General features: G+C 34.7%; 2 protein-coding genes across 2 annotated transcripts in view; one reads left to right on the top strand and one right to left on the bottom strand.

The window, feature by feature from the left end:
- Positions 1–6,565, bottom strand: part of LOC134838897 (synaptojanin-2-binding protein-like) — a 156,448-nt gene extending 149,883 nt beyond the window's left edge. The window contains exon 1 of the mRNA XM_063854202.1: positions 6,556–6,565. The gene's annotated coding sequence lies outside the window, so the exon portion shown is untranslated. The remainder of the gene's footprint in view (positions 1–6,555) is intronic.
- LOC134839861 (sodium/potassium-transporting ATPase subunit alpha-3-like) overlaps positions 1–27,523 on the top strand; it is a 151,355-nt gene that overhangs the window by 32,248 nt on the left and 91,584 nt on the right. Inside the window, exons 2-10 of the mRNA XM_063855483.1 lie at positions 7,745–7,948; positions 8,272–8,385; positions 9,000–9,134; positions 11,983–12,100; positions 12,395–12,527; positions 12,894–13,029; positions 13,499–13,697; positions 13,889–14,000; positions 17,263–17,395. Of these exons, the coding sequence (XP_063711553.1) occupies positions 7,745–7,948; positions 8,272–8,385; positions 9,000–9,134; positions 11,983–12,100; positions 12,395–12,527; positions 12,894–13,029; positions 13,499–13,697; positions 13,889–14,000; positions 17,263–17,395 (1,284 nt within the window). The remainder of the gene's footprint in view (positions 1–7,744; positions 7,949–8,271; positions 8,386–8,999; positions 9,135–11,982; positions 12,101–12,394; positions 12,528–12,893; positions 13,030–13,498; positions 13,698–13,888; positions 14,001–17,262; positions 17,396–27,523) is intronic.

Below are 27,523 nucleotides of genomic sequence, written 5' to 3'. Positions count from 1 at the left end.
ATACAGAATGGGTTGTAAACCGAGATAAAAACATGAGGAAATTTACCAAATAACCGCTAAAAAATTGTTACAAAGACAAAATGTTCAATTTCAAATAAATTCACGTTTTACACTAGTATCGAACCAAAAAAATAGGAAAATATGTCTTAATCCCAAATTTTGTAATCCAAAATGAATTTCTAAAAAACTATAACCTATCCGAACAAAACCATTTCAAAAAATTGAAAAACCCACAGACGTTGCATACAAACTTATCAAACACAAAAAAAAGATATAAAAATCCATCGAAACAATCTTTTACCATTTAATCCAAAAGAATACGCCCTTCGAGTTTTCAGAAACCCCCCTGATTAACTAGGATGCTTTCATACTTGGACATAAATTTCCAAAGAATCTTTAAATTTCGATCCTGAACTACCTAGTTCCAAATCAGCTAATTCAATTAATTCACACACCACTATTATTAGCCGGCAAATTTCTAACTTCAAATAGGTCTAAAAATATAACTAGAAGATCTTCAGGTCAAAATAAGCATTACCATTGTATTTCACAACCTAAATAAATTTGATATAAAAGTTACAATCCTCTCCTATCAATCAACACAAAAACCAATAATATTGTCTCAACTCTGAATCAACATTTACCCAAAAGGAAAATATCAAATAAACCTGAGGAAAAAAATATCGACATGATCTTTTCGCTTAAAGACCTGATACCTCTCAAAAACCCCTAACCATCCAATATACAAAAAATAAATTAGAAAGTTCCTACCTAAACCTCGAGACTTCACTTCCCTAAGAACTCTCCATACCAGCCCAATTGTCAAAAATCAATCAACATTCCGACCAAAATTTCTTCCAATCCAATAAATAAAAATTATTTTATTGACAAAAATCATTTTTCGAATGCTTCGTTTGAACTCGATTCACAACCATAAAGTTTTTGTTTCAACTCTAACTTTCCAACTTTGTTTTGTTTTTCATTATCACCTTTTTGAAATAGAACTCCTCTTTTTCGTTTTTTTTGCAGTGTTTTCATAATTTTCTATTTCCACATCAAAACCTAACTCAAGTTGTCCAAAATCATTGACCACCTACTCAGGTACGAAAACTCAACAAATTCTTAAATGCTACGAAATCTATTTGAAAATAAAGACATCTTTCTTCTTCTTGTAACTTTCCTAACCTTTCTTGATACCCTAAATTTAAAAATGCAAATGCTTAGCTTCACTTCTCCTAATCACTTTTATGTAAGACTACTATGAAGAACATCGATTAAAATAAAATAAAAAACACATCATACCTAATTTGAAATAGCTAATCAAACAATCCCCACCAACCACTACATTCCAGGACCCCCCAACAATACCAACATCTAGTCAAACAAACCAACCCCAATCATCTGCTCGCATTTCGTTTGTAGAAAACCCTTGTACAATTAAAGAAAGGCACGCATTCTTATCACAACTTTTGGTACCAGCAATTCGCCAAGCACCCTTCAGTGAACCGCATTATGAACCAATATGTAACATCTACCCCTCCTTTCAGCAAGATCTTAACGGAACCAGACATTCAAACCAAAATCAAAACCTAAAATTTACAATAGAAAACAAATTTTCCCCCTCGACAGAATCGAAACCTTTCCACAACACAAATTCATTTTAATATACCCTCTTCATCATTTTGGACCCCTTTGAATTTTTGTAGTAACACGACCCGAAGCACCCCTCATCACTTCAGGCAATTTCCCGGTAAAATACTCCCAATATTCTATCCGACTATTTAGGTTCAACACCTTTTCCCCAACAAATTAGTGAAAATCCTTTCAACCCCCCTCATTTCATCACAACGTCTTCCATTTTGGGTGACACAAGCATTGTCACATCTTGACAGCAATAGACTTTTTAACTGGGCACTAAGCCGATTAAAATATAGACATGACATCCAAACTTTTATATATAACTTTCTATAATCCCTTTTCATGATTATATTTCCCCTTGTACTGTTAGAAATCACATCTCATCAAAATTCTTCCGCTCTATCAGGATCACAAGAACTTGTGGTTACACTTTATGATTGTGAAGAAAACCAATAAAAAAACACTAGATAAATACGCAATTAATCAAATAAAACAATTTGAATCCGAATCACAAGACATAGAATCAATAATTATAGCGGCAACATTTTACTCAAAAGCACGAGCTACAACTCTAGCAGAATTTAGGTTTGCAGCAAAATTCTCAGAAAAGAAAGTACATTGCTCACAAGTGTCAAATGGAGATAAAACTAGATTTTACCAAAATAATATTGAAAGATTTTTCATCTTAATCCTGAAGATTGCAAAAACGAAATGCAACGATTGGAGATAACTACAGACAAAGGCACAAATCGTAAAATGGTAAAATTTAAGTCTTCGCAGACTCTGCAGATCAACCAGAACTTGAACGACACCAAGGTCGTATCAAATTAGACAAAAAATATCGGTATAGGCGCACGCGGACGTTTAACTTTTGATTCAAATAACAAACTGGATACCACACATCCGAATCAACACTCCCTCGAAATGCAAAGCTGATACAAAAAAAAACTAAAAATAATAGAAAAAAAAACATCTTTTTTGATTGGAAAATTCAATTGAAAAATGTACAACTAACACGTGACTTAAAAGACGATACTATACTGTATCAAGGAATACGTTTACGTGATAAAAATATTCAAGAATATTCAGATCCTAACACTCGGACACAAGCAACCATCGTTTGGTTCCCTGAAGACACGTGAAACACATTCCATGTTGCTAAAATCCACGCAAGATTGATGAAATTCATCAAAAATATTTCCTTGAATAAATTCTTCTTGAAAAAATTGATCCTGATCGAATTACAAACATTATGATGATAAAGAAAAAATTTGAACACGTTTCACATTTATCCTGAAACAGAAGTAGTTTTTAAGTATCCCAAACCATTTTTCAAAACACAAGACTCAGAAATTCTTTTCAAATACGAAAAAGGCTTCGACCTGGAAATAGAAAAACTAAGTATTGACCCAGCATACCCATATCAAACCAGCAAAGCTAAAAAATCTTACACGCGGTATCTTTTTTTGAAAACACAGGAAATCCTGGCGGAAAACTTGCCCAGAATATAAAGATAGTACACAAATACAAGATATTTCACTTATGAATAACAAATATTTTGGCTGTACACAAATACTATAATCATTTGTTTTAGCAGTATTAAAAATATCTTACGCTGGATGTCTAGTATTAGGCAATAGATCTAATTTCCTTGATTTTGAAGTAAAAATACTTTGGTAGTACACATGCACTGATTAAGTTTCACCACTACATGTTCTTAAAGATGAAAGATGTTACAATCAAATCCCTATATTCTATAAAAATGAAGTATTCATTCTAGATAAACTGTCATGACGCATAAATTTTTGGGATACAGCTGTCCCAAATGGATCTGAAAATAGCCATACTGTTGTACAGTTAAACCTAAACGAAGATAAATATTATCGTTTTACCACATACCCCACATTAATGCCATAATAACGAAATTTTCATTCGAAAGTATTCGTGCAATAGCTCGTAACTCTTACATAGATTTACAATCAACAGATATTTTTTCTTTATCAGACATAGAACATCACATTAGAACACAACAATTTCAAGAACTTCCCACTAAAATGGACACAACACAAAGACAGTCAAGTCAATTGACCAAAACTTACGTAAAATAACGGAAACAGCTTTTCTCAGATTCTTACGCACAAAACTACAGCGGATATATTGAAGATATTAAGGGTTACTAATATCTTAACGGTGAAAAGTACCGTCCACAAGACAAGTCGCTATTTGATACTTTCAATTTTTTCAATCATAAAAACGAACTCCTAACTTTTTCAGGATAGCCCTTTTATATATTTATTAGAATGAATTATTATATTATACCCAAAGTTAATTTTTTTGGGAGTTTTCTTCTCACTATTAAAAGGAATTTACAAAACTTGTAAAGGGCATACACAAGTGAATAAACCAGCAAGCGTAGCACGCATTTGATTTGCAGGATTTTTTGGAATATTCTCCAACTCAGTTGATAAAATCCTTCTAGACGCTCAAATTAGCAATTGCAAAAAAAAAATACTATTTACAACGCCACATGCATATGACCAAAACAATACAAATTCAATCATGAAATCTCTCCCTCCCCCTCTTCTTACACTGATAATATACTGAAACACCTATCCTTTCTCCAATGTCAAGTGACCTACCCGATGCAACTAGCACCATGACACACAACCAATTAGAGCATGAATTAGATAAATTTATAACACAAGAATATCAGCTTCATCACACAAATAAAGTTTTAACCATTCACCAACTAACATACTCAGCTTCAATATCTGAACCCTCAATTCATTCAGTCCATGTTGCAACCACCAGAGCACATAGAGTTTTTAAACGAGAACACCTTAAACCTTCACCCCAATTGCTCATTAGCCATCCGCGATCATCCCGACTATATAATCATCATCAACACCATACTAACAACAAAGAAAGCTTAGTTCATAACTTACCATTTGTCGCCCAATATACATACTATCCGACCAATAAAGACAACCAACAGAACTTACACGTGTACAAAAATATCCTGTTTCCTACACTGTCGTGGACTACATACTATCATTTCACTTACCCATTAGGCCTTTCCTCGAAGAACACACCCGAATACCATGAACTATATCACTCCCTCCTTCATAAATTAACAACTGCACATCACGAAAATCAATTCACGACCATCGGACTAAACCAAATTCTCAATCGATTAAAATTCAATTCGCTAACCAATATTCAATCAATCACTACGATCATTAAATAACAAAATATATGGAAGATACCCCAAATGAAGTCGACCCCAAAACTAACCGTCAACTAATATAAAAAGTTTTTTCGTTAGATCTGAATATGTCTTCCACTCAGATAGTACCAACAAAATGTTCGATAATTTTATTGCTCGCGCACTAACAAACATCAAAGCGTTCGAATCATTTCTTTACAAACTTAACCATTTTGCACTCACATTTCACATCCTTACACCTAAGGAACGGGACATTCACTGCTCGCATGAGATCATGTTATGGACAAAACAAAACACATGTACTATAAATTCATACAGCGTCCTTATCTAACACACCAACACGTAACCCACAACACCGTTTTTTATTTATTAATTCAAAATATAATTATCCCCCACGAAAATATACAGCCCATTGAAAACACCCTATTAGTATGTAAATTTGCAACACTAAATTCAATCACAAATTACATAATTTAATTCAGAGCACAAATCATGAATTCTCACTACCCACCGAAGAACTTAAATTCATTAGAGCGCTGGAACTCTTCTGGCCTCTACTTCGCAACAAAAACGTAATCCGCATGCTTGCAAAACTTCCCGTAAGATTAGGCACGATTCAAACTACTTTCACCCATAGATTTTTCCCTGATGCAGAACCGACGTAATAATGAAAATAAATAATTAAACTAACAAATAAAATAAAATACTCACCATTCTTCACGTATTTCTATTTTTCCTTTTTAGATTTCATCAGTCATTCAGTTAGTAAAACAAAAGTCAAATAACAATCACAAAATTTCTTCTAAGATTTTAAAAATTCTATATCCAACGAAAATAAATCAATCTACGCAGTAAACTTCATTACCAATGCAATAAATTAATAAATCTGCAGTAATTTTCAAACAATCCCAGGTATTAATTTTTAAAATGAAATAAATTACAAAAAAACCAACCCTTTTTTGTGAGCTTCTTTTGTAATATTTAAAATAGTCTCTTTATTCGCCCACAATTCATAGACTCTTTTCACCACATACGCACAAATTCGCTCACGGAGAATTGTTTAATAAATGAATTTAAAGTTTCAAATCTAATTTACAACAACTCTAACTTTTATTCAAACTTTCCTTTAACCCGGTTGGAAAGAATTATAACTAAAGCTTAAACTAACCAACACATCTTACTAATACCACAAAATCAACCGCATGCTTAGGAAATGTATAAGAAAGTACCACGGTACTCAGACTAGATCAAACTCAGATTAAAATTGGATAAATGATTCTTTCGAGACCCCTTTTTATGTTTTATTAAAACCACTTGAAACTCAAAAAAGTCAAAAGAAAAACCCAAAACACAATAATCTAATTTTGAAAAAAGAACACAGCCAAAAGCAAAAAGAGAAAAACATCCGTTACAATAGAACAAAAAGTTGAACACAAAAAGAGACTCTGCCAAAAAAAACGGTGTATTCATACACCCTCACTGGCTTCACCGCCCTGTAGGACGTCTTGAGTATGCTCTATAGCCGGTCTAACCCACCGCGCTACAACCACGCTTAAGACCCACCCTCTATTTTTGACGAGAGTTGCTCTAGGGTGAGCGACTCTTTGAATTAAACGAAATTAAATTGCAACGCTGTTGCGAAAAAAATTAATCAACATCAGTTCTAAACTGATCACACTAACAAGATATAGATTTAATAAGCAATGTAAAAATGTTTCTTAGAGCAAACGGAACGAGTAGCAAAGGGAGATGAAAACTCGACGACATTCAGACGTTGGAACGGCAAATCTATTTGATTTGCTGCCAAAAGTCACTACCCTCGAAGAATTTCAAGTATGGACTCAACATCGCAGCAAAGGAAAACCATTGAACCAGACCAATGGCCATCTCGATGTTGACTACACGTACCGCTCGTAGTCACATGGCACTTCACACGGAAAAGTCAAACTTCACTCTGTCTCCAAGAAGTCAACGCTCGATACTTCTAAAAGAAACTGCATCACCCGTCCATCACAACAATAAACAATTGAAAACTAAAAACTCTCTAAACCCCGGATGGTTGGAACCAGCTCTAAACTAGTATTTATAAACCAACTATATTATTGATAAATTATCACTATAAAATATTCCTTACTAACCAATCATGATCCATAACTAACACTGACAGTTATTTGTCGTGCTGAAACTACTTGTAGTTTCAGCACCAAAACAATTTGAATAAATCTTAGAAGACAGTTGTTCTCCTTTGGATCAAGCTCCATAAACCTAACTCGCAAATACCAGTATACACTATACACTACTTCTTTTGAGACTAGGAGATATAAAAGTAAGATTAAGATTGGTATTAGATTAGGAAGTTGCACGAATCTATGCGGCTAAAAAAAAGATAGCGTGATGAACAGACGGTGTACCTTATCTGAAATTACTCCGAGAAAGCTACCTCTGGCTTAAAATCAGGTGGTCAGCCAAAAATGGATGTTCTAAAGTAACCAAATTGGGGCAATTTGGGTTGTTTGGGTAAGCAGGGGTTCAAATTACTGAGGGGAGAGCGTCTGCCAACCTCGCCTCATTAGTGGAAAAATAGGCTATGAACGACGGTTGTAGTCACTTTTTCGAAGGTTTTGACCAAAATTTGCATTTTCTTGCGCACACTACACCCTCAAAAACGTTCGCTTTTGGTGCCACAGGGACCCTTTAGGTAGACAGGAGGCCGCTACTGCTGATAAATTTGGCTTTTTCAACCTTTTTCACACGTGTTCATGCGCACATTTTGTAATTGAAGTCAAGTTTCCGCAAACATGCATAACATGTTAGTTCACTAGCATTGATACCAATGATACCGAAAAAACTGGTATTAAATATCATCTATGGTTAAAATAGGGTCTAACACAGAAACAAGCCCAGCGTAGACTGGACAGAGACGGACCGAATGAACTCACTCCACCCAAGAAACAGAGTGAGATTGTCAAGTTCATGAAGATGATGTTCACTGGCTTCTCCCTTCTTCTCTGGATAGCTGCCCTGTTCTGCTTCGGCAGCTACACCTACAGGGCCATCACAATGGCCAACGCACCCATGGATGACGTACGAAACATTTATAGCAGATCGAACTACTTTAAAATCCATCTATCCGAGTGTCTCATTTAGTTTTTAAACAATTTTTTTTTCGAAATTGAAGTTTGAATTTAACCTTCTGAAATACACGTCGATATTGATAAGGAACGTTTCGCAAAATTTTTCTGCAAGCTTTTTTTTACTTAGCGTTATTTTACTTAGCGTTTTTTTTATTGCCCGAAAACTAGTTCAAAAGTACATTTTCCCAAATTTTGCAGCTTAGGGTAAGTATAAACCAAATGAACGACAAAAAAGCCAAACGTCACCTGATGGGAATAATGTCAATATTTTAGTTATGGCTGGGAGTTGTCTTGGTCGTGGTGGTGGTAGTGACTGCCACATTCTCCTACATACAAGAAGCCAAGAGCAACAGAATCATGGAGAGCTTCCGCAAAATGGTTCCAGAGGTAACACCGCTTCAATCAAATTATAGCTGATTTCAGAAGATAATGATCTTTTCAAACGCCTACCAACTTCAGGCATGAAGAAGCTGAATTCTTTTATTTTTTCTGGGCTTACATCAAGCGGAACTGTCTTGCGAAAAACAGCGAAAAGTTTTATTTTTTCATCTTACACGAAAAAGCATACATGTAATTTTGATGGTGGCAAGCGATAACTTCGGACCCTTTTTTGGTGTCCGATATATGGTCTAATGAATATCGCTCTACCGGACTTCAAAAAATGTTACTCAGGAAAATTCTTCTAAGCAAGGCCTGAAAATGTTGTAAATTTTTTCCAATTCAGGCTACTGAAGACTGCTTCAGTTTTTTGTTCAATTGCACTCGTTTTCAAAAACCTGATTCATAGTTCATGCTTACTTCGAAGCAAATTGTGAACGGTTTATGCGGTTTATAAGCTTTTTAGCACACTGCTCTCAAAATGTTGTCTCTACCTGAGAAGAGGTTTGAATGGTTTATGTGCGTTTTTTATCAGAATAATAAGCAGTTCGAACTTAAAAAAAAACCAGAAAAGGGCGCAGAGCAACTCTCTAATCTACTGTTATCTTGGTTATTTTTACAAGACAGCGACTGTTATTCGAGACGGGGAGAAGCAGGAGGTGGACAGTGAGGACTTGGTAGTGGGGGACATAGTGGAGATCAAAGCGGGTAACAGGATCCCAGCCGACATCCGAATAATAGAGGCCAAGGGATTCAAGGTAATCTCATAACTCGAGTGCAAGGCAGACAAACGTATTATGTTTAGAAATAGCAAAAACCATAATTAAGGCATCATTGAGTCATTAACTAAGAACCATGTTTGTTTTTGACCTTACGCCAGTAAATGAATTTTTCAAAAAACCGAATTAACAATTAATTTCGCGAAAGTTATCAATCTAAAATGAGAGTTTTGTAGATAATGCAGAAAGATTTTATTCTAATGAACAGCGCATCCATAGCTTTAAGGCAACGGAGTCAAAGGCTTCTCGGTGTAATGGCCTTGTAGGAAAATTGTCTCCAATTTGAGAAAAAAAAATATAATAGATATTTTTCTCATTTTTTCAAATGTTCATAAAAAGCAAATAATTAGAAAAACTTTTTATTCAGGCTCACAAACTTTTAGATTAATATAAGATATTGATAATAAGTATATCCTCGTGTGAAGCATGAGAGAACGTCTCTAGACCAAATGGTCCGTTTTCAAACATCTCTGCGCGGAAAAACTTTCAGTTTATGTAATGCTGAAAAGGTTGAAGTTAAAAAAAAACGAAGGATGGAAACGAAGTATTTTATAGTTTTTTATGAAAATCTTCATCAAAGTTTTCATCAAATTTTATCAATCGTCATCTCAATTCAATACACGATTTGTCAAACCGTGATTTCCCATTAGGAAGATGTGATATAATTTATTAATTTCTGTGGTTGAGGCATTAATCATCGTTTCTCTAAATTCAATCTGATATCGGAGTGAAGTAGTGAACATTTTCCTAATGCGTATGATTATTGAATTTTGTGTTCTTGTAAGCACTTGCACTTATCTTTCTAGTAGTTAATTTTTATTGCTAACCTTGATGAGATCTTCAGACGAAATTATATTCTTAGTATTTCAAAATTGTTTCATTTCTAACTAATTTGTTTAAAGATTTAAGAAACTCATGGATATGTAAATCAGTAGCAGCATAAAGATGATAATAAAAGCTTTGGAGCTTCAAACGTTTTTTGGTCTGAAAAATCATTCTGTGCAATCTTCTAATAGTCTGTTCAAGATGTTTGATTGTAGTAATGTTCGATGAGCATTAAACTAATACGCCGTTTTGAATAACAGGCTGAACCTAAGTTTATTAAACCTATATCTTTTGTGAGTATGTTAAAGTCTTGGGCAGCTGATAGAATGTGCCGCAAAATGTGTTCAATTTTTTCGTACAAATTTCTATGTGACAGTTAAATTTGAGACCAGAGTCAACACTAAAACCTTAATAACTAAGAAGCTTTTTGTTTTCAATTGCTGTTTGATTCATTTAAAACTCAAAAATTAGGTTTGTTCTGCTTTTCTTGAATGTCCTACTTTTTGATTGTTGGTTTTGAGAGTAATTGCTTATGAAGTTTTTTTTTGACTTATTAGCTCATGATCTACTGCGTCTTGTTAATTCCAAAATTGAACATTGCGTGATAGAGTTTTGTTTATCCATAGTCGGATTATATAGGTTCAATCATTGCCACAACCGCATGTATGGTACTTCTTTTTACATTGAGAGCAGGAAAACGGTTACGAACAAGTGAAATCAGTTTAATTGCAATTTTTTTCTGTTCTTATCTTTCAGAAAAATTCAAAAAAGAACAAAAAAACGAACACAAAAAGGACCGAGATATTCGACAAATAAAAGTTTTGTTCCGCGCAAGGCTTCCATATCCAAGCAGTTTATTATATTCAAAAAACAGAAAAGTTAAGATTCAAAAAAAGAATGCAGTTATTCAAAAGACTCAGCCTCAATTCACACAACGTAGTGCTTTCAATGGTTGCCAGTGTTCTGATTTTTATACGCAAGAGATCTCTCATCATCATCTTATTCGGAAATCGCGTTACTTGTGGTCGATTACTTTTGATAGCAGTCTTTTCTTGTTTCAGTAAGTCCTTCTTGTAATGTACGCGCATTTGTTGATTGATGTAAAAATTCCATTTTTTGCAGCCTCAGACCTGAGTTCAGCCTCAGATGGGGGCATATGCTCCCTAACAGATGTTTTTTTCTCCTACTCAGTTTATGGCGTAACTGACGACGAGCTTGAACATTTTATCTTTATTCGCAAAATAAATGAATTTACATATTGCACTCGGTAACAAACTATCAATGGCTGTGCCAGAAAAAACGTGACATACTTTAATACTATCCTCAGTTTCTTTCAATCCCAAATATTGTGTGAAAATCCCAATGTTTCACTCGTAAAAACGTGATCACTTCTTGCATCCAAAGGTGGGTTCATTGCCACCACGCAATCTTTGCTCGTATAACAATCTTGCGCTCGCAATTGATCATCCAGGCTAGTCTGTTTTTTTTCAAAGTCTTCAACTTTTTGCTTTTGTTCAATTGTAAGTTCTCTCAATTTTTCCACCTCTTGCTACACATCACCTACTTTTTTTAATCTCTGAATTACTACGAACGACTTCCTGTAGTTGAGATGAGGCTCCAGCTTCGTCCGAAACTTCCATTGGGTTCATCAAGACTAAGTAAATTTATAGCAACAAAAGTAAAAAGAAATCACAGTTGAACTGAAAAACTTTTAGGTCTTTATTAAATTTCTATCGACGGGGAATTCAACTCTTCGATTTATTTAACAAACGGGTTTAAAAATTTCGAGGCTTTAGGTTCAAGGAATTCAGTTTAAAAATTTCAGATATGATTAAATTTAAGGTCAATTTAATTCAGTTTTTTCGATGTAGAATTTCTAGTTTTAGGATGGCCACAATTTTTCTCTTCCAACGTTCAGTTCATCGCAAGGCAACCGACTGTTTTTCAATCAACTTTCTTATAAAAAAGCTCAATTCGTTAAGTTTTTTTTTCTGTGCTTTAGGTGGACAATTCTTCCTTAACGGGAGAATCTGAACCCCAATCGAGAACTCCTGAAAAGACGAATGATAATCCTTTGGAGACCAAAAATCTCGCGTTCTTCTCAACCAACGCCGTTGAAGGTTAAAAAGTTTTAAATGAGTGATTTTACAAAAAAACGACATTTAAAATGTATAAAAGAACCGCTGCAGGCTTAAAAACCAGTAACTGTTTTAAAAGAAAAATTTTACAAAAAAAAACAGACATTTAAAAGGTGAAAACCGAATTTTTCCTCTGACGACAGTTATGAAAAACAACCTCCCAATTAGATCGCGAAAAGTTCCAATCGGAACAGCATACTCGGGATTTTTTGACGAAATCTATCTGAAAGCATGCGGGATCTCAGCAATAAAACTGCATATTCCTACTTTCTGCAGGTACTTGTCGTGGAGTGGTGATCAGGACAGGGGATGACACGGTGATGGGTCGGATTGCGAATCTGACGTCCAACCTGGGCCACACCACCACCCCCATTGCCAGGGAGATCGCACACTTCATACACATCATCACAGGAATGCCATTCACAATAGCAACCCCCCTTCTAATTCTGCAGAAAAACTTACTTTGATAGTTTTTTTCAAAATTGAAGCGAAACTTTATTGATAATGATATTAAAACGGAATATAAATTATCGACCAATACAAGTAGTAACATTTGAAGCAATTTGATACCATGATAGCACACTTCGTTAATTGATATGCTCCTATGATATGCTCCCTCGCGTCGAAATGAAAAACAATATATTCTCAATGGCTTTTCAACAAAAAAAAACAAAAAAAAACTGAAAACATTTTTACCCTATTTAATATATAAAAATTAGTTGAAAGAAAAATTAAAACTTTTCAAGAGCCTTTTTTCCACTCGCAGTACATTTATAGGTGTGGCTGTGTTTCTGGGTGTGACGTTTTTGATTCTGGCCCTGATTCTGGGCTACTACTGGGTGGAGGCGGTGGTGTTTGTAGTGGGCATCATTGTGGCCAATGTGCCAGAGGGGCTGCTAGCCACAGTCACCGTTAGCTCCCTTCATTTGAGATTTTTTATGTCGAAACTGTCCAAAAAGTGCCTAAAACGCCTTTTTTGGCCTGTTTTTTCCAAAACTCACCTGCGGGCTGATATTTTTGGCCAAAATAAGGGTATTTTTAAAGATTTGAGATAGCTCGGAAAATCAAATTGGTTGACCTAGAAAAAGTCAAAACTTCCAATTTTTTGAAATCGCCCCTCGAGAAAACTCTTTGCTATTAGTTATGTAGCCTCTAAGCAACTAACAAGGAAATTTTGTTCTCAGTTTACATCCAAACTTTCAAAGTATTGAATTAGAAAAAATGGGTTGAACTACCGTGAGCTTGTTACTTTTCATCTTTCTTTCAGATTGTTATTTGTAGCTTTCAAAGTCAGACGGGTAATAAATTAGTAATGAAAAAAACTTGATACATTTTTGATGAATCAACTAGCAGAAATGTGCTGTTTGCGTCTGATTACAGGTGTGTCTAACTTTGACAGCGAAGAATATGGCGAAGAAGAATTGCCTGGTGAAGAACTTGGAGGCGGTGGAGACCCTAGGAAGCACAAGTGTGATCTGCAGTGACAAGACAGGGACCCTCACTCAGAACAGGATGACAGTGGCTCACTTGTGGTTCGACGACGCCATCTTCGACGTCGATACCTCCGAGGACCAGTCAGGTAAGACGCCACGACATTCCGAGAGGTTAAACAGAAACGACTTCGACATCGAATTTGAAGAAGAAAAAGAAAAAAGATCTCATTCATCATTGTTTATCGTATTCTATCATATAAAATTGATCAAATTTGATTCAAATCAGTTCTGTTTAACTCAATAAACAAAAATTGCGAACGCGCTTCTCATTTTTCAGGAGAGGGCTTCAACGAGGAATCGGACACCTGGGAAGCATTGGCTCTTATTGCAGCTCTTTGCAACCGAGCTGAGTTCAAGGGAGATCAGACGGATAAACCTGTTCTCAAGAGGTAGGGTGGCGAGTCAGAGGATGAATTATGGGTGTATTGTGCAGACGGGGGATAGGCGGACCTCTTGCAATCTTGCAATCAAAATGATCCCCTGGCCATTAGATCCCCTGGCCATCAAAATGATCATACCATTTTGGTTTTGTTTTACATCAATTTTTCGGTCGACCAACCCTCCTTAAGTTTTAACAGAAACTTTTTTTGAGGGTGGATCGCTTGCAGATAAAATTGCTATATTGGGTAAAAACCTGACAAAAGTTGCCCAAAACAAGCAGAAAAAACTTTACTGCTTGATCTCAGAAAAAAAACTTTTAAAATTTTTGGGTAGCCGAAAAAAAACACAAAACCAATGATCTGCCCGTGACATGGAGCGGGCTGATATGCAAACATGAATTTTCATGGCCCTCGAGTTAATCAATTGTTTATATTCAGTGGCATGCGCAGGATATGTCTGAAGCTGTTTTAAAAAAACCAATCAGTCGTTTGGATTTTGTGGGATCTGTCGAAACAATAGAGTGAACATATACCTTTGAATTAATTTAACGTACAATACAATTTGATTAATCAATTAATATGGACCGGAAAGTTTTTCGAAGAGTAACACTACTCAACAAGCGGGACACCTCAATGGTGAAATCAAGCGTGCTCAACAAGAATGACCCTAATTGACGAACAAACTATTGTTTGATTATTGTAAGCATGAATTCGCACAAAATTTTTGAAAAAGTTTTGGTAGTCTAAAAATTGTATTTTGTCAAGATTCACACAAGATTTACCAGATTTAAGCAAATTTCTGCAAAAAATTTTTTGGCTCTACAACCTGCTTTATATCCATTTGCTCCAAAATCACTATCAATATTTCACATGCTGTTAAACACAGCATAAAAACTGTAGAAAGTACTCTAGTTTAATTCCTTGAAAAATGCCCTCTAGCCTTTTAAACATCACCACAGAGTTTGGCTACTTTTTGACGATTTTCTGAGTTTGATACTTCAAAGATAAGCTTGCGTCAACCAAAATACTTAAGTAGTTACAGCAATCAACAATTTTTTTTTCGAAAACTTCCACCTCTATTGTTTTTTTCTCCCTGAATTTTTTTAGTCTTTAGTTTGAAATTTTGAAACCTATCAACAATTTACTTTATCACAAGATTCAATGTTAATCCGCCAAAACCAATTCATCTAGCTTTTCATTTAAAATATTAACACTCACAGTTTTAAAGGTTTTTTCCAGTCAATATACATAGAAAAATCAAAACACCATTTGTCAATTGCTTCACACTTGAGTTCAATGAGTTTGGTGAATGCCTCGACAAATGACTATTAAGAATAAATTGCCATTTATTTGATCAAAAAGGAATTTTCATTGAACTAATTGAGCATTGGTTTATACATAAGTTTCTCAAAAATTTTAGCTAAAAATGTCAGTAAGCAAATTAACATTATTTCACTCTTTTTGACTTCCGGTTTCATGTTATAGGACAAACTTTGCCATTTTGAAGTCCTTCCGGAAGTAGCCGTTTTTATTCCTTAACAATTCTAGTAACAAAAAGGGCTCCCAACAGTTAATACGATGATGAAATATTGATTTTTACTGCCATCATGATCACTATGTTTTTCTTCTTAATTTTTTGCCTGTTGATTTTAAGCGAAAAATTTTGAAAAATTATCAATTAGTAGTTTTATCTGGCAATAATTTAAACGGTTCGGGATTTTTAAGTCAAGACGCAAGTTGCGAAGCAATTTCTCTAAATCATACGTTTTCTAACATGATATCACATTAGAATTCAAATTTTCGTTTGGAAGTTTTTTCTTTTTTTTGCTTAACAAGAGCTTCGTTCAAGTGACTTCTGTATGGGCAGTTATAAACAATTATACCATACTGTCAGTCATACATTTGTAGTATAAGAATTATAAAAAAACTACTCATTTCTTTGAAAAACAAATGTCTAGCATTGTAAGCAATTCCACAGAGTTTTGCTAAGTTTGGACGATTTCTGTGTATGATACTTTAAAGGTATTTTGGTGTCAATCAAAAAACAAATTTTTACAGACCCATTAGGTTTTTTAAAATTTTGTGAAATTTTTCAACTAAAAAAATTGTTTACTCCCAAAACTCTTGTACTGGCAATTTATTTTAACTCGTCGATAGTTAAGATTTTTTTTTATAAATCAAATTTCCTAATGATTCATAATTCCATCAAAAAGATCATTTTTTCTTTTTTCGGCATGGAAAAATACTTTTTTTGTCAGTCTCAACTTCCTGGCAAGACAATGTCAAATCGTTGATATACAAAGGAAAAGTGAATATCTCAAAAAGGAGCCTAGCGGTACACCTCGTTAAACTGGCTGTATTCCTATTTTTTGCTATCTATTTTGACATTTTGAAATCTACCAAAAATAATTTATAAATAGGTTCAAAGTTTTTCCGCATAGACCAATGTATTCCAGCCTTAGAATTAAAATATCAAGCTTCACAATGTCAAACGTTTTTTTCTAGTCAAAAAACATACCAAAACCAAACTTTTTTGTCAATTGCTTCACGCATGAGCTCAATGAATGCTGTTAACGCATCGACACATAACCGTTTACTTTGAAGTTCTAAATTTTTCTTTGATAAAATCAAACATTCGTTCTTAAATCAATTTCTAAAAAACGTTAGCGCATGATGACAGTAAACTAATTGGCCTGTATTTATCACACTCTTTTCAACGTCCCGTGTTTTGAATTGCGATAACTTTAGCCAATTGGAAATGGGTATGGAACGAGCCGTTTTGTAAACGTTCTTAAGATTTCTAGTCAAAATTTGGCTCTCAACAGTAAAAGGAATGTTCAGATTTTTATTTGTGCTGCCAACACGACCACTAAAGTTTTTTTTCAAGGTTTGTAGAATCCTGTTAACTTTATTAGGAAAAACAAGGGAAAAAAAGCAAATAGTAGTGCTATCATGCAATACTTAAAACTTTTCGATATTTTTGAGTTTGGCCGCATCTTGCGAACTACTCTCTGTTAGAAAATTGCCGAATGTTTCGGGCTCAATTTCATTAGTTTTTGGTTTGCAGTCCCTACAGATTTGGTTGAAAGCTGGACAAAGATATTTAGAGTTTTCATATTTTGGGTTTGTTTTTTTTATCAAACGCGGCATTAGCTCGTTTTTCGTTCCTGATTTGAAGTGACTGGCATTTTTGAGCAATTCTCGGAAGGTTAAATCAACAGTATTTTGAGCAAGTCTGAATATTGAGCTTCTAAACTTGAATTTTGTGTAGGGACGTTTCTGGGGATGCGAGTGAGAGTGCCATTCTGAAGTGCATTGAGGCAAACAAGGGGGATGTCGGGAAGACAAGGAAAGGCAACCCCAAGCTCGCAGAGATCCCTTTCAACTCAAACAACAAATACCAGGTTCTAGTGATCTTAATATCGTATTGAGTTAGAACCGAAGTGTAACTCATAGAGTAATTTCGGATAGGGTACACCGTCTGCTCGTCACGCTATCTTATTTTCGGCCGGATAGATTCGTGCAACTTCTTAGTCTAATACCGATCCTAATCTTACTCTTATACTATCTAGTCTCAGGTTGTTTAACTAGTCTCTGCTAGGCTCAATAGATCTAGGGTATACTGGTTTATTGCGGCTGCTGAAGTGCTCGGGAGAGTCCAACTAATTTCTAAGTTAAATTCAAATCTCTCTGGTGCTGAAATTACAAGTAACTTCAGCACTTACAAATAAGTGGGTTGTTAGTTAGATGGATCATGATTGGTTAATATTAAATACTTTACATTGGTAAAACATTTAATTTATCCAATCATAAAATATAGTTTAGATCAGGTTCCACCCATCCGGGTTTTACAGAGTTTTTTAGAACAGTTCTTCTGTAATTCAAGGGTGGATGATGGACGTTGGTATTTGGCGAACATCATAATTTTTTTCCGCTTCTTCTTGTGACAACGACTGAGTCTTTGCAACAAAATCAATTCTGATTTCAGAATGGTTGGCTATGTCAGGTTTTTCTGTTCTTCGGGGAGAACTTCTTTTGTGTCTGATCTAGCTTGGGAATGGCGTGGAGATTGTGCGTGGAGGGGATGCCTGGTTACTCGGATCTGTACGTATACTTGAACATCGAGGTGGTCATTGGTCTAGTTCAATGAAGTCCTTTTCTGCGAAGTCAAGTCGTACTCTAAATCCTTTGAGTTGTGATTGTGAGCGGCATATCGATTGTAGTTGGTTATTCTCTCTCGAGTGTAGTGAGGTCGTCTTGTCTTTTGATGTTCGTCCTTGGTGTTGTATTCTGATCTATATATTGCATCATGTGATTTTACATTTTATAAAACTTTTATTAGTTTAATGTTTTTTAATCATGATTTTAGTTAGTTGTTTTCACAAAAGCTTTTTGTTTTAGTTCGGTTATTTTGAAGAGTTACTCACCCTTGAGTAGCTCTTATTAAAAATAAAGGTGTGGTCACAAAGCGTGGATGTAGCGCGGTGGGTTAGGCCGGCTATAGAGCATGCTCAGGACGTCCTTTCCTGGTGGGTTAGGCCAGGAGTGGGAGTATGATTTCATGCGGTGTTTGTGAGGGGTCCTGTTATGTGACAACGTTTTATGTTGGGTTTGTTGTGGTTTTACTTATGTCTTGTTGGTTATGTACTTTTTCCAAAAAGCAAATTGTTTGTGGTATGGGTTTGTCTTTCGACTTTTTTGTGTTTTATTATTTCTTTCTAAGACTTTGTAATAGTCTTCAAAAGAATAAATTATCCAGTTTTAAACTGGGTTAATCCGGTTTGGGTACCGTTGGTTTCCTTTTCTTAGTCATGCTGTTATTCTATGATTTGTGGTATTTAGTAAGCTGCGTTGGTTAGTTTTGTTTAGTATATGATTCCTTTCCAACCGGGTTAAAGGAAAGTTTGAAACATGTTATTGTATGTTAGAGTTGTTGAGTGTGAAAACTTGAAACTGAAATTCATTATTTTAAACAATTCTTCGTGGGCGAGCTGTGCGAGTGTGGATAGAATTTCTGTGCGAATGAATGAAAATATCAAAAGGTTAGTACTGCAATTGCATTTTATTAATTTACTGCATAGAATTTGGAAATTTACTGCTAGTTATGGGGGAATTTTAAGATACAAATTTTCATCATAATTAGATTTACTGCTGTTGGGGGAAAATTTATAAATTAATTTACTGCATTGGTATTATATTTATTTAATTGTTGGTGCAAAAGTTTAATAGGGTCTTAAACAGTTTTGAAGAAGTTTGCTATTTTTTATTTTTCTTTTGTGAATTTTTCAGATGGTCTAGGATGAAGGCTAAAAATCTAAAGAAAACATGAATAAAGAATGGTGAGTTTTTAATATTTTAATTAGTTAGTAATATCATTTAATTCATACTTACCTGTTAGTCGTCGGGGAAAAAACCGTGGGGGAAGATGTCGTGAATTAGTTCTGAAGTTGTTAGTAGTTTAGCTAAGATGCGGATGATATTTTTAGTTTGAAGCAGTGGCCAAAGCAATTGAAGTGCCTTAATAGTGGTTAGTTCTTCAGTGCCTACTGCAAACTCATAAGGTGTGTTTTGGATTAAGTTATATAATTTGTGGTTAAATTTAGTGTTGTGGATGAATTCTAAAATTGGGATTTCTATAGGCTGTACAAACTCGTGCGGGATAAGGAAGGGTCGGGATTCTTCGGCGTTGAAGGTCTTGGTGATGGGGCAGAAAATGTACATTTGGGTTATGGGGTCATAATTACGAAGAATACCATGGAGGTTAGTGTCTTTAATACAATATGTGAAATTTAGGAAATACGGTGAAGTGTATTTTGAATTGATGAATTGGAAACGATGGTGTGGTTGTCTAGAGGGTGTGTGGAGGTCAAAGTGATTTTGGATGAAACGATAGTAACTGTATGTATGTGTTTGTTTAGTGCGCAACATAATATCGTGTGAGCAGTGTAAATCTCTTTCGTGTGGTGCAAGGAAATGAAAGGTTAGTGAAAAGATTTGGAAGCGTTCTTTAAAACTTTCGTATGCTTGTGTGTTTGTTAGTGCTTCTGAAATAATGTGATCAAACTTTCGGTCGAAGATGTTTAGTGTAAATACATATGGTGTCTTGATGAAAAATTTCTCGGTGATTTGTGGATTAGCGAAGCGATCGTCGTCTAAGAATTGATCTTGGTTAGCTCTAATGATGTTGTGATCGTAGTATTCTAGTGTATATTCATTAGCTCTAGGTGCAGTGTGTATTTTTAGTGATTTTTTATATCCAACGTAAGTAAACTGTCTAGCGGTTAGTGGTGTAGTTAGTTGATATAGCATGTCTTTGTTTCGGTCTATATCGATGGAAGTGCTGGATAAAGGTAAGCAAAGAGGGTTAGTGAAATGATAGTATGAGGTCCAAGAGAGAGTGGGCATTAAAACGTATTCATCTACAAAGTTGCGTGTTTCGTTAGCGTCGTGAGGGGTGTTTAAGGTGTATTGTGGAAACGAGGGTAAAGTGATAGCTAAAAATTCTTTAGTGTTAGTATGCTGGGGGTGGTTGATGTATTCACGGGCTGTTCCTGGTTTTGCTGGGAAAGGATGGTTGGGGAATTTTCTTTTAAAAGTGCGGTAAGCTCTATTAGTGTTTAGTGAAGATATAGTGGATGTGGATGATGGTGTTAATGATTCAGTATAATTTGAAGAGGGTGTAGGGGGATTGGATGAATTTGTAGTGGAGGAGATTTGGTTTATGGTTGGGGTATTAAGGTGGTAGGGTTGTTGTTGAAGGGTAATGAAATTATCTAGCTCTGGGGAGATTCGGGGGGTGTCTGGAGATTGAGATGATTGGTCAGAATGGTATGAGGAATAGGTTGGGGTAACTTGGGAAGCATAAGAGGGTGTGGGAGTGATGGGGTCAGGGTTATTTGACAATATGGGTTGAAAAGGAGGTTGAGAAAAATTAGAAGGGTTATGAAAATCATTGGATGGAGATGGTTCTGAGTCGGCAAATTCATCGGGGGTTTCAATATTCGGGTTATTTAGCTGTGAGATGGAGTATAAAACTGAAATATGTGAGTTAGTGTCGGAATTCATGCCTGATGTTACATTGCTAGATGGAAAATCGGGTGGCGGAAAAGCAAAAAGTGGTATAATTGGGATTGGAGAGGTGAGATTGGTTGGGTGGGAATTTGATCGGTGTAGTGATCCAAGTTGGCGGCTCATCGTGGGCTAAAAAAATTATTATTTTGAGATTGAAAAGCGGTGGTATGGGGTTGTTCAATAATTTGTTCATAAGTATTATCATCTTGTGATTGATGTGTTATTATATGTTGGACGGGACTTTGCGATGTATTGAGTCGAAAAGTTGGATTATGTGTGATTGCTAAATTTCGAAAATTTCGTGGGACTAGGGATAGTGGATGGTTATTTGGTAGGGGTGGTAATTGTGGTGCCGTTGGCTGTGTGTCGACATTGTTATGTTCTTCGTCGTATGTATTTTGTCGTGTTGTTATTTTTGTGTTATATTCTTTTATTTGTGCGTCTAAAAGAATTTTGTTTATAGATGTGGAAAAAATTCCAAAAAATCCTGCAAAGAGTATGCGTGCTACGCTTGCTTGTCTGTTTACTTGTGTGTGTATAGCACATGTATTGTAGATTCCTTTTAAGAGTGAGAAAAGAAATCCAATAAAGTTAAACATTGCGTATAAAATAGTCAATTTTTCTAAGATGTAGTAGGGCCATCCTAGAAAATCAAGGATTTCATTCTTGAGTGTAACAAAGCTAAAAATGTTGATTGGTGATATATCTTGGGGACGGTATTTTTCACCGTTTAGATATATATAATCTTTAATGTCTTTAAAATATCCGCTATAGTCTTGCGTGTAGATATCGGCAAATCCTGCGGTTTCTGCAAGTTTGCGTAAATTTTGATCTATTGATTGTCTTTGTATAGTGTCCATTTGTGTTAATAATTCTTGGAATTGTTGTGTTCTAATGTGATGTTGAATATCTGATTTTGAATAGATTCCTATTGATTGTAAGTCTATATTTGGGTTTCGAGCGATAGCGCGAATGCTTTCTGGTGAAAATTTTTTGAGTGATTGCATTAATGTGGGATATGGAGTGAGAAGATAATATTTATTTTCATCAGGGTTTAGTTGTACTACATTGTGGCTGTTTTCTGATCCACATGGGACTGCGGTATCCCAGAAATAGGTTCTTCGTGAAAGTGTATCCACGAAATGTACTTTATTCTTATAAAAGATAGGGATTCTTTTATAACATCGTTTATCTTCAAAAACGTATAGTGGTGATACTTTTTTAGTACAAGTATAAAACCATAAGATGTTTCCTTCGTAGTCTAAAAAATTTGATCTATTTCCTGATAATAAGTATCCTGCGTAGGGTATTTTTAATACTGCTAGTGCAAGTGATTGTAATATTTGTGTTCGTTCTAATTCACATAGTTGGTGTAGTGTTTCTAATTCGGAGAGTGACATTTCTTGAAAAATGCGGCTAATTGTATAGTCTAGTTTCATATCCAAATGAATATCATAGTGGATATTACCGAAATATGTAGTATTCATTAGTGATAATTCTTGTAAGCGTGTGCTTCTGGTGTCATAAGGTTTTAGATGTCCACCAGGTTGTCCGTTGCTTTTTTCAAAATTAACTGGTATATAGGATGTTCCTTCGTTTAGAGGATGACCTGTGGCATATGGGTCGATTTTTACTTTTCCAGTGGTCATGTCGAATCCTTTTTCGTATTCAACTAATATTTCAGAGTATTGTGTTCTGTGAAGTGGATTCCTGTATTTACATGCAAGTTCTGTTTCTTGATATATTTGAAAACGTGTCAATTTATTTTCTATATTGTCTATGTTTCTAAAATCGGAACTTAGTTTGCGTGATGGATGGACTTGTTCATATGGAATTGATTGTATAAAATATTTTTCGTGAAATTTTATCATACGAGCGTGTATTTTTGCTACTTGAAATGTTGTACATGTATCTTCGGGGAACCAAACAATTGTTGCTTGTGTTCTCGTTGTAGGGTCGCAATATCCTTGATCATTTTTACAAGGTAGTCGGATTCCTTGATAGATCATTGTATTATCAGATAAATCTCGTGTTAGTTGTATTTTTTCGAGTTGTATTTTCCAATCGAAAAACATTATTTCTTGGTATCCTTTATTTTTTGTGTCTGCTTTGCAGTTTGATGGGTTATTTATACCAATGTGTGGTATCCAATGTTTATCATGTAGGTCATAGGTTAATCGTCCGTGTGCGCCGTTATACGGGTATTTTTCGTCTAGTTTTATATGTCCTTGGTGTCTTTCAAGTTGTGATTGGTGTACAGAGTCTGAAAAAACTTGAAAATTAACTAATTTTCTTTGGGAATTTTTATTTTGTGTGATGTTTAGTCTAAGTAATTCATTTTTACAATCGTCGGGATTGAGATGTAAAAGACGTTCTATATTACTTTGATAGAATGATTCATGGTCAAGTCGGTTTTTGTTTCCGTTCGAGACTTGTGAACAATGTACTTTCTTTTCGGAAAATGTCGCTGTGAATTTATAACCTGTAACTGTTGTTGCTCGGGCTTTTGAATAGAGTGTTGCTATTATATCTGTGGTTTCTATAGCTTGTGGTTCTGTTTCACATTGTGATACTTGATTTATTGCATATTTGTGTAATGTTTTTTGTTCATTTTCTTCGCAATCGTAATGTGTTACTAATAAATCTTGTGGTCCTGTACGGGGGGAAGGGTTTATGTTTTGATTTGAGGTTACTAGAAAAAGGAGTTGGAGAAAAATTAATAATTTTAGAATATACATGTGTATGATAATCCTGAGTATGGATTATAAAATGTAATGTAACCAATTGTGTTTTTGGTATATCTGTCGTATTTATATATTACTTCAGTAGTTATAAACGGTGGTGGTAGTGATTGAGCTGTTATGTTAGGTGGATTTAATGGGTAGGGATGTTGTGTAATATTGTTTAATTTAACTGTGATTTCAAACTTTAATTGTAAACTGTTTTGTTGGAGTATTTGAATATTGTGATCACGGATATCGTTGTGAATATCTTGGCGATATTGTAATCTATTAAGTGCCCAGTTATGAAGGCGGTTACTTTCTTGATGTTGTCCAAATAATGGTGGGGGTGCTGTGAATGTATTCCAATCTAATCTTAAAGGAATATTTATTGATGATTGTTCTCGATATCTGGCGTCGAGATTATTTGGAAAATTTAAGTTAAAGGGTAGTGGTGAAAATTGGCTTATTGATGGTGTTGATGGTAGTGATAATGTTTCTGGTAGTGATGAGGATGTTGTTGTATCCGTAGAAATATCTATGGGGTCATTGACTAAATTTGGTTCACCTTGTGTGAATGAATGTGTAGTCCAATATGGCAGTCGTGATGTTAGGTTTGGGGGGTTAAAAGGATTTTCTCGTGCTTGTTCAGATGTTGGTGTTGAACCTAAGTAGTCTGAAGGTAGACTCGAAGTGCTTTGTTGTGAAAAAAGTGTAGGAGTTTCTGGTGTGATACCAGTGGTGTTTTCTGGAGTGGTTTGTGATGGGGATTGAGGTATATCAAAATGAACTCGGGGAGTTTGAAAATTTCTATTTCGTCGAGGATGTATAATTTGTCTATTTATTTCTGTTGTGTTTTGGTTTTGACTAAGGTTTCGTATTCTACTTAGTTCTTGTGGTAGTGTTGGGTAAAGATTATATGTTGGTTCACTTAGAGATGCTTGTCGTTGAACTGGTTGTAGTGGTTCAGATAAACGAGCGTGCCGTTCTTCAAAAGTGTATGGATTGTCTTGAAAAGAAATTCGTGTAGATATTGGAGGATTTTGAGTAGTTGAAGGTGGTGTTTGGTTATCTTGGGATGATGTCGGTGAAGACTGATTCTGTGACTGTTGGGTAGCAATTTTTGATGGATTTTTGAATTGTTACTTTAGTGGGAAGGTTTATGTTTATTATAATATTCTTCCAAAAAAATAATTAGAAAAATTGTTGCTAGGGCAAATGTGATGATTGCTTTCTTTATACATTTGCATATTGTCAAAATGAGGGATGATAAAAATGTTATGAAAATTACAAACAATAAAAAAATATCAGTTCTACTGAAAATTGTTCGTATCATTTAGACAAGTTGTTAAAATCGTACCTGTGGATATATTCAAGGGTTTTGGAAAGTTGGAGGAATAGTTCGAGTATAGTGTAGAAAATTAAAAAAATGTTACAAAAAATGATTAGGATTATTAGAAAATATTCAAGTATATCAAAAAGAAATATTATAAAGGCTTCAAGTATTGAAAAAAAATGTTTAAAATTTATAAGTATTTGAGCAACTGTTTGAGAGAAGAGCATTTAAGAAATGATCTCTTGGTCGAATATTTTTTGCTGTTTGAGGCGATTTTCTAGTGTGGTCGAATTATTTATTAGTTTTTTGACAAGTGGGTTGAGTTTTGTAAAAAATTGTTGGGGGCAATTTCATGGTGACTGGGAGGTCGTCTTTTTCTTTATTTTTGTTTGTCAAATGATCCGGGGTATGGTGAGATTTTTATACTTTAGGCTAATTAAAATCTTCATTTTGTTACTTTAGGCTAAGTTATCAAATTTGTTTTGGGGGTATTCGTGGTCTGAGTTGGGGAAATATTGTTGATCTTTGGGTTATTAGATAAGGGAGGGGTACGGTATTATGGTGATATTTATTTTAGCTGTCAAGTTGGAGTGGTTTGCTTATTTTTGACCTGGAGGTTGTAAAGTTATAGTTAGAGATGTGCCTGGAGTTCTATATGATTCGTCTAATTGATCTTAGTTTGAGTTAGAGAAAGTGGCGGATTGGATGAATCCTATTGGTCTATTTTGAACTAGAATTATTGCGTACTTGTGAGCATGTTATTTTGAAAAATTGAAATGAAAAATGTTACGGAGGTTTCAAGATTGTGAAGTATAAAATCTTAAAATTACTTTTTAAATTCTACTTTCTTTAATATTTTAGCTTGGGGGATGAACATTTTGTAGTTTTTACGTGGTTGATTTCGGAGTCTTGTTGTTTTTCTATGTTCAGATTTGTCTATTTCTTCTTGGGGTATTATTTGTTCTGTCATTTTTCTATTTTTTCTTTGCTTTTGGGATTCTTTATGGTCTAGATTTTTTGTAGTGTTTTTGGTAGCGGTTGGTTTTGTGTTTTGAATTTCGGTGGGGTTATCATTTTGTTCTGTATTTTTCAGATGTGGTTCGTTTTGAACTATTTTTAATCCTGTGAAAGAATATAATTGAGTTAATTCGCGGAGTGCGTATTCTTTTGGGTAATAAGGTAATAGGTTGTTTCGGTGCTGAACGATTTCTTTTTTATTCGAGTCGGTAATTTTATATGTGACATCAGTGGGTCTTGCAATTATTTGGTAGGGTCCTTTTCGGAGGGGTTGTAATTTTTTAGAAATTCCTTTTTGAGGATTAAAATTAGGTATGAGAACAAATGTTCCAATTTTTAATTCGGAGGCTGGTGTAAAACGTGAATTGATTTGTTCATTAATGTTTTGTCTTTGTAATAACTTTTTTGTTATTTTTTGATAAATTTCATTGTGTTTTTTATCTCTATTTAGAATCCATTCGGTGTGTGTACCGGAGGCTAATTTAAGAATTTGTGGGTGATGAAAATGATCTTCATCGTGCGTATGTAATGGTAGGTTATAACAAATTGAGTCTTTATTTGGTTTACAATAACCTTGTGCGTTTTTATGGGAATTTGCTGTAAACATTATTGGTTTGCGTGGCTTTTGGTTAAAAACCATTTCGTATGGTGACATTCCTAAAGTTGTCGTAATTTGTGAATTATATGCTAAGGGAAATAATTTTACATCTGCTGACCATTCGGTATATTTTGTATCATTTCCGTTGATGATACATCTAAGATATTCTTGTAGTGAACGGTTCATACCTTCGACTAAGCCGTTTGTCCAAGGTGCATGAGATGTACGTGGTTTGTGTTTAATGTTGTATAAATGACATAGTGTTATTATTTCATTATTTATGAATTCTGTACCATTGTCTGTGACTAAAATTTCTGGTAGTCCAAATTTTGCTATCCAGTGTTCATAAAGTGTTGTATATGCGTAATAAGCATTACAATGTGGTACTGGGTTAAGTGCTACATAATGTGTAAATGCGTCAACAATTACCATAATGTAGGAGTTTCCTTCTGATGAAGGTGAAATTGGGCCTTTAGTATCAAATGAGATACGGTGATTAAAGTACAAACTTTGTCCTTTAAAATCTTGTTTTTGTGCTATTTGTTTTTGATTTGGGTAAGGTTTATTTAGTTGACATACTATACAATCATTGCATAGTACTTTTATCCAAATTGGTGCATTTGGAAAATAAAAGTTTTGTATAAAATTTGAATATGTTTTTTCTGATCCAGAGTGTCCTTTAATATTTTGTGTATGTGAAATATTAAAAGCGATGAGAATCATACTTAAAGGAAGACAGGGGACTATGGATTCGTTTAAGTTGTATTCTAAAAGGTCTGTAGTTTCATTA

This window comes from Symsagittifera roscoffensis, chromosome 2, assembly GCF_963678635.1.
Source record: "Symsagittifera roscoffensis chromosome 2, txSymRosc1.1, whole genome shotgun sequence".
In the NCBI taxonomy this organism is placed as follows: Eukaryota; Metazoa; Xenacoelomorpha; order Acoela; family Convolutidae; genus Symsagittifera; species Symsagittifera roscoffensis.
Note: the sequence above shows the minus strand (reverse complement) of the source record. Positions and strands in the feature narration are given on the sequence as shown.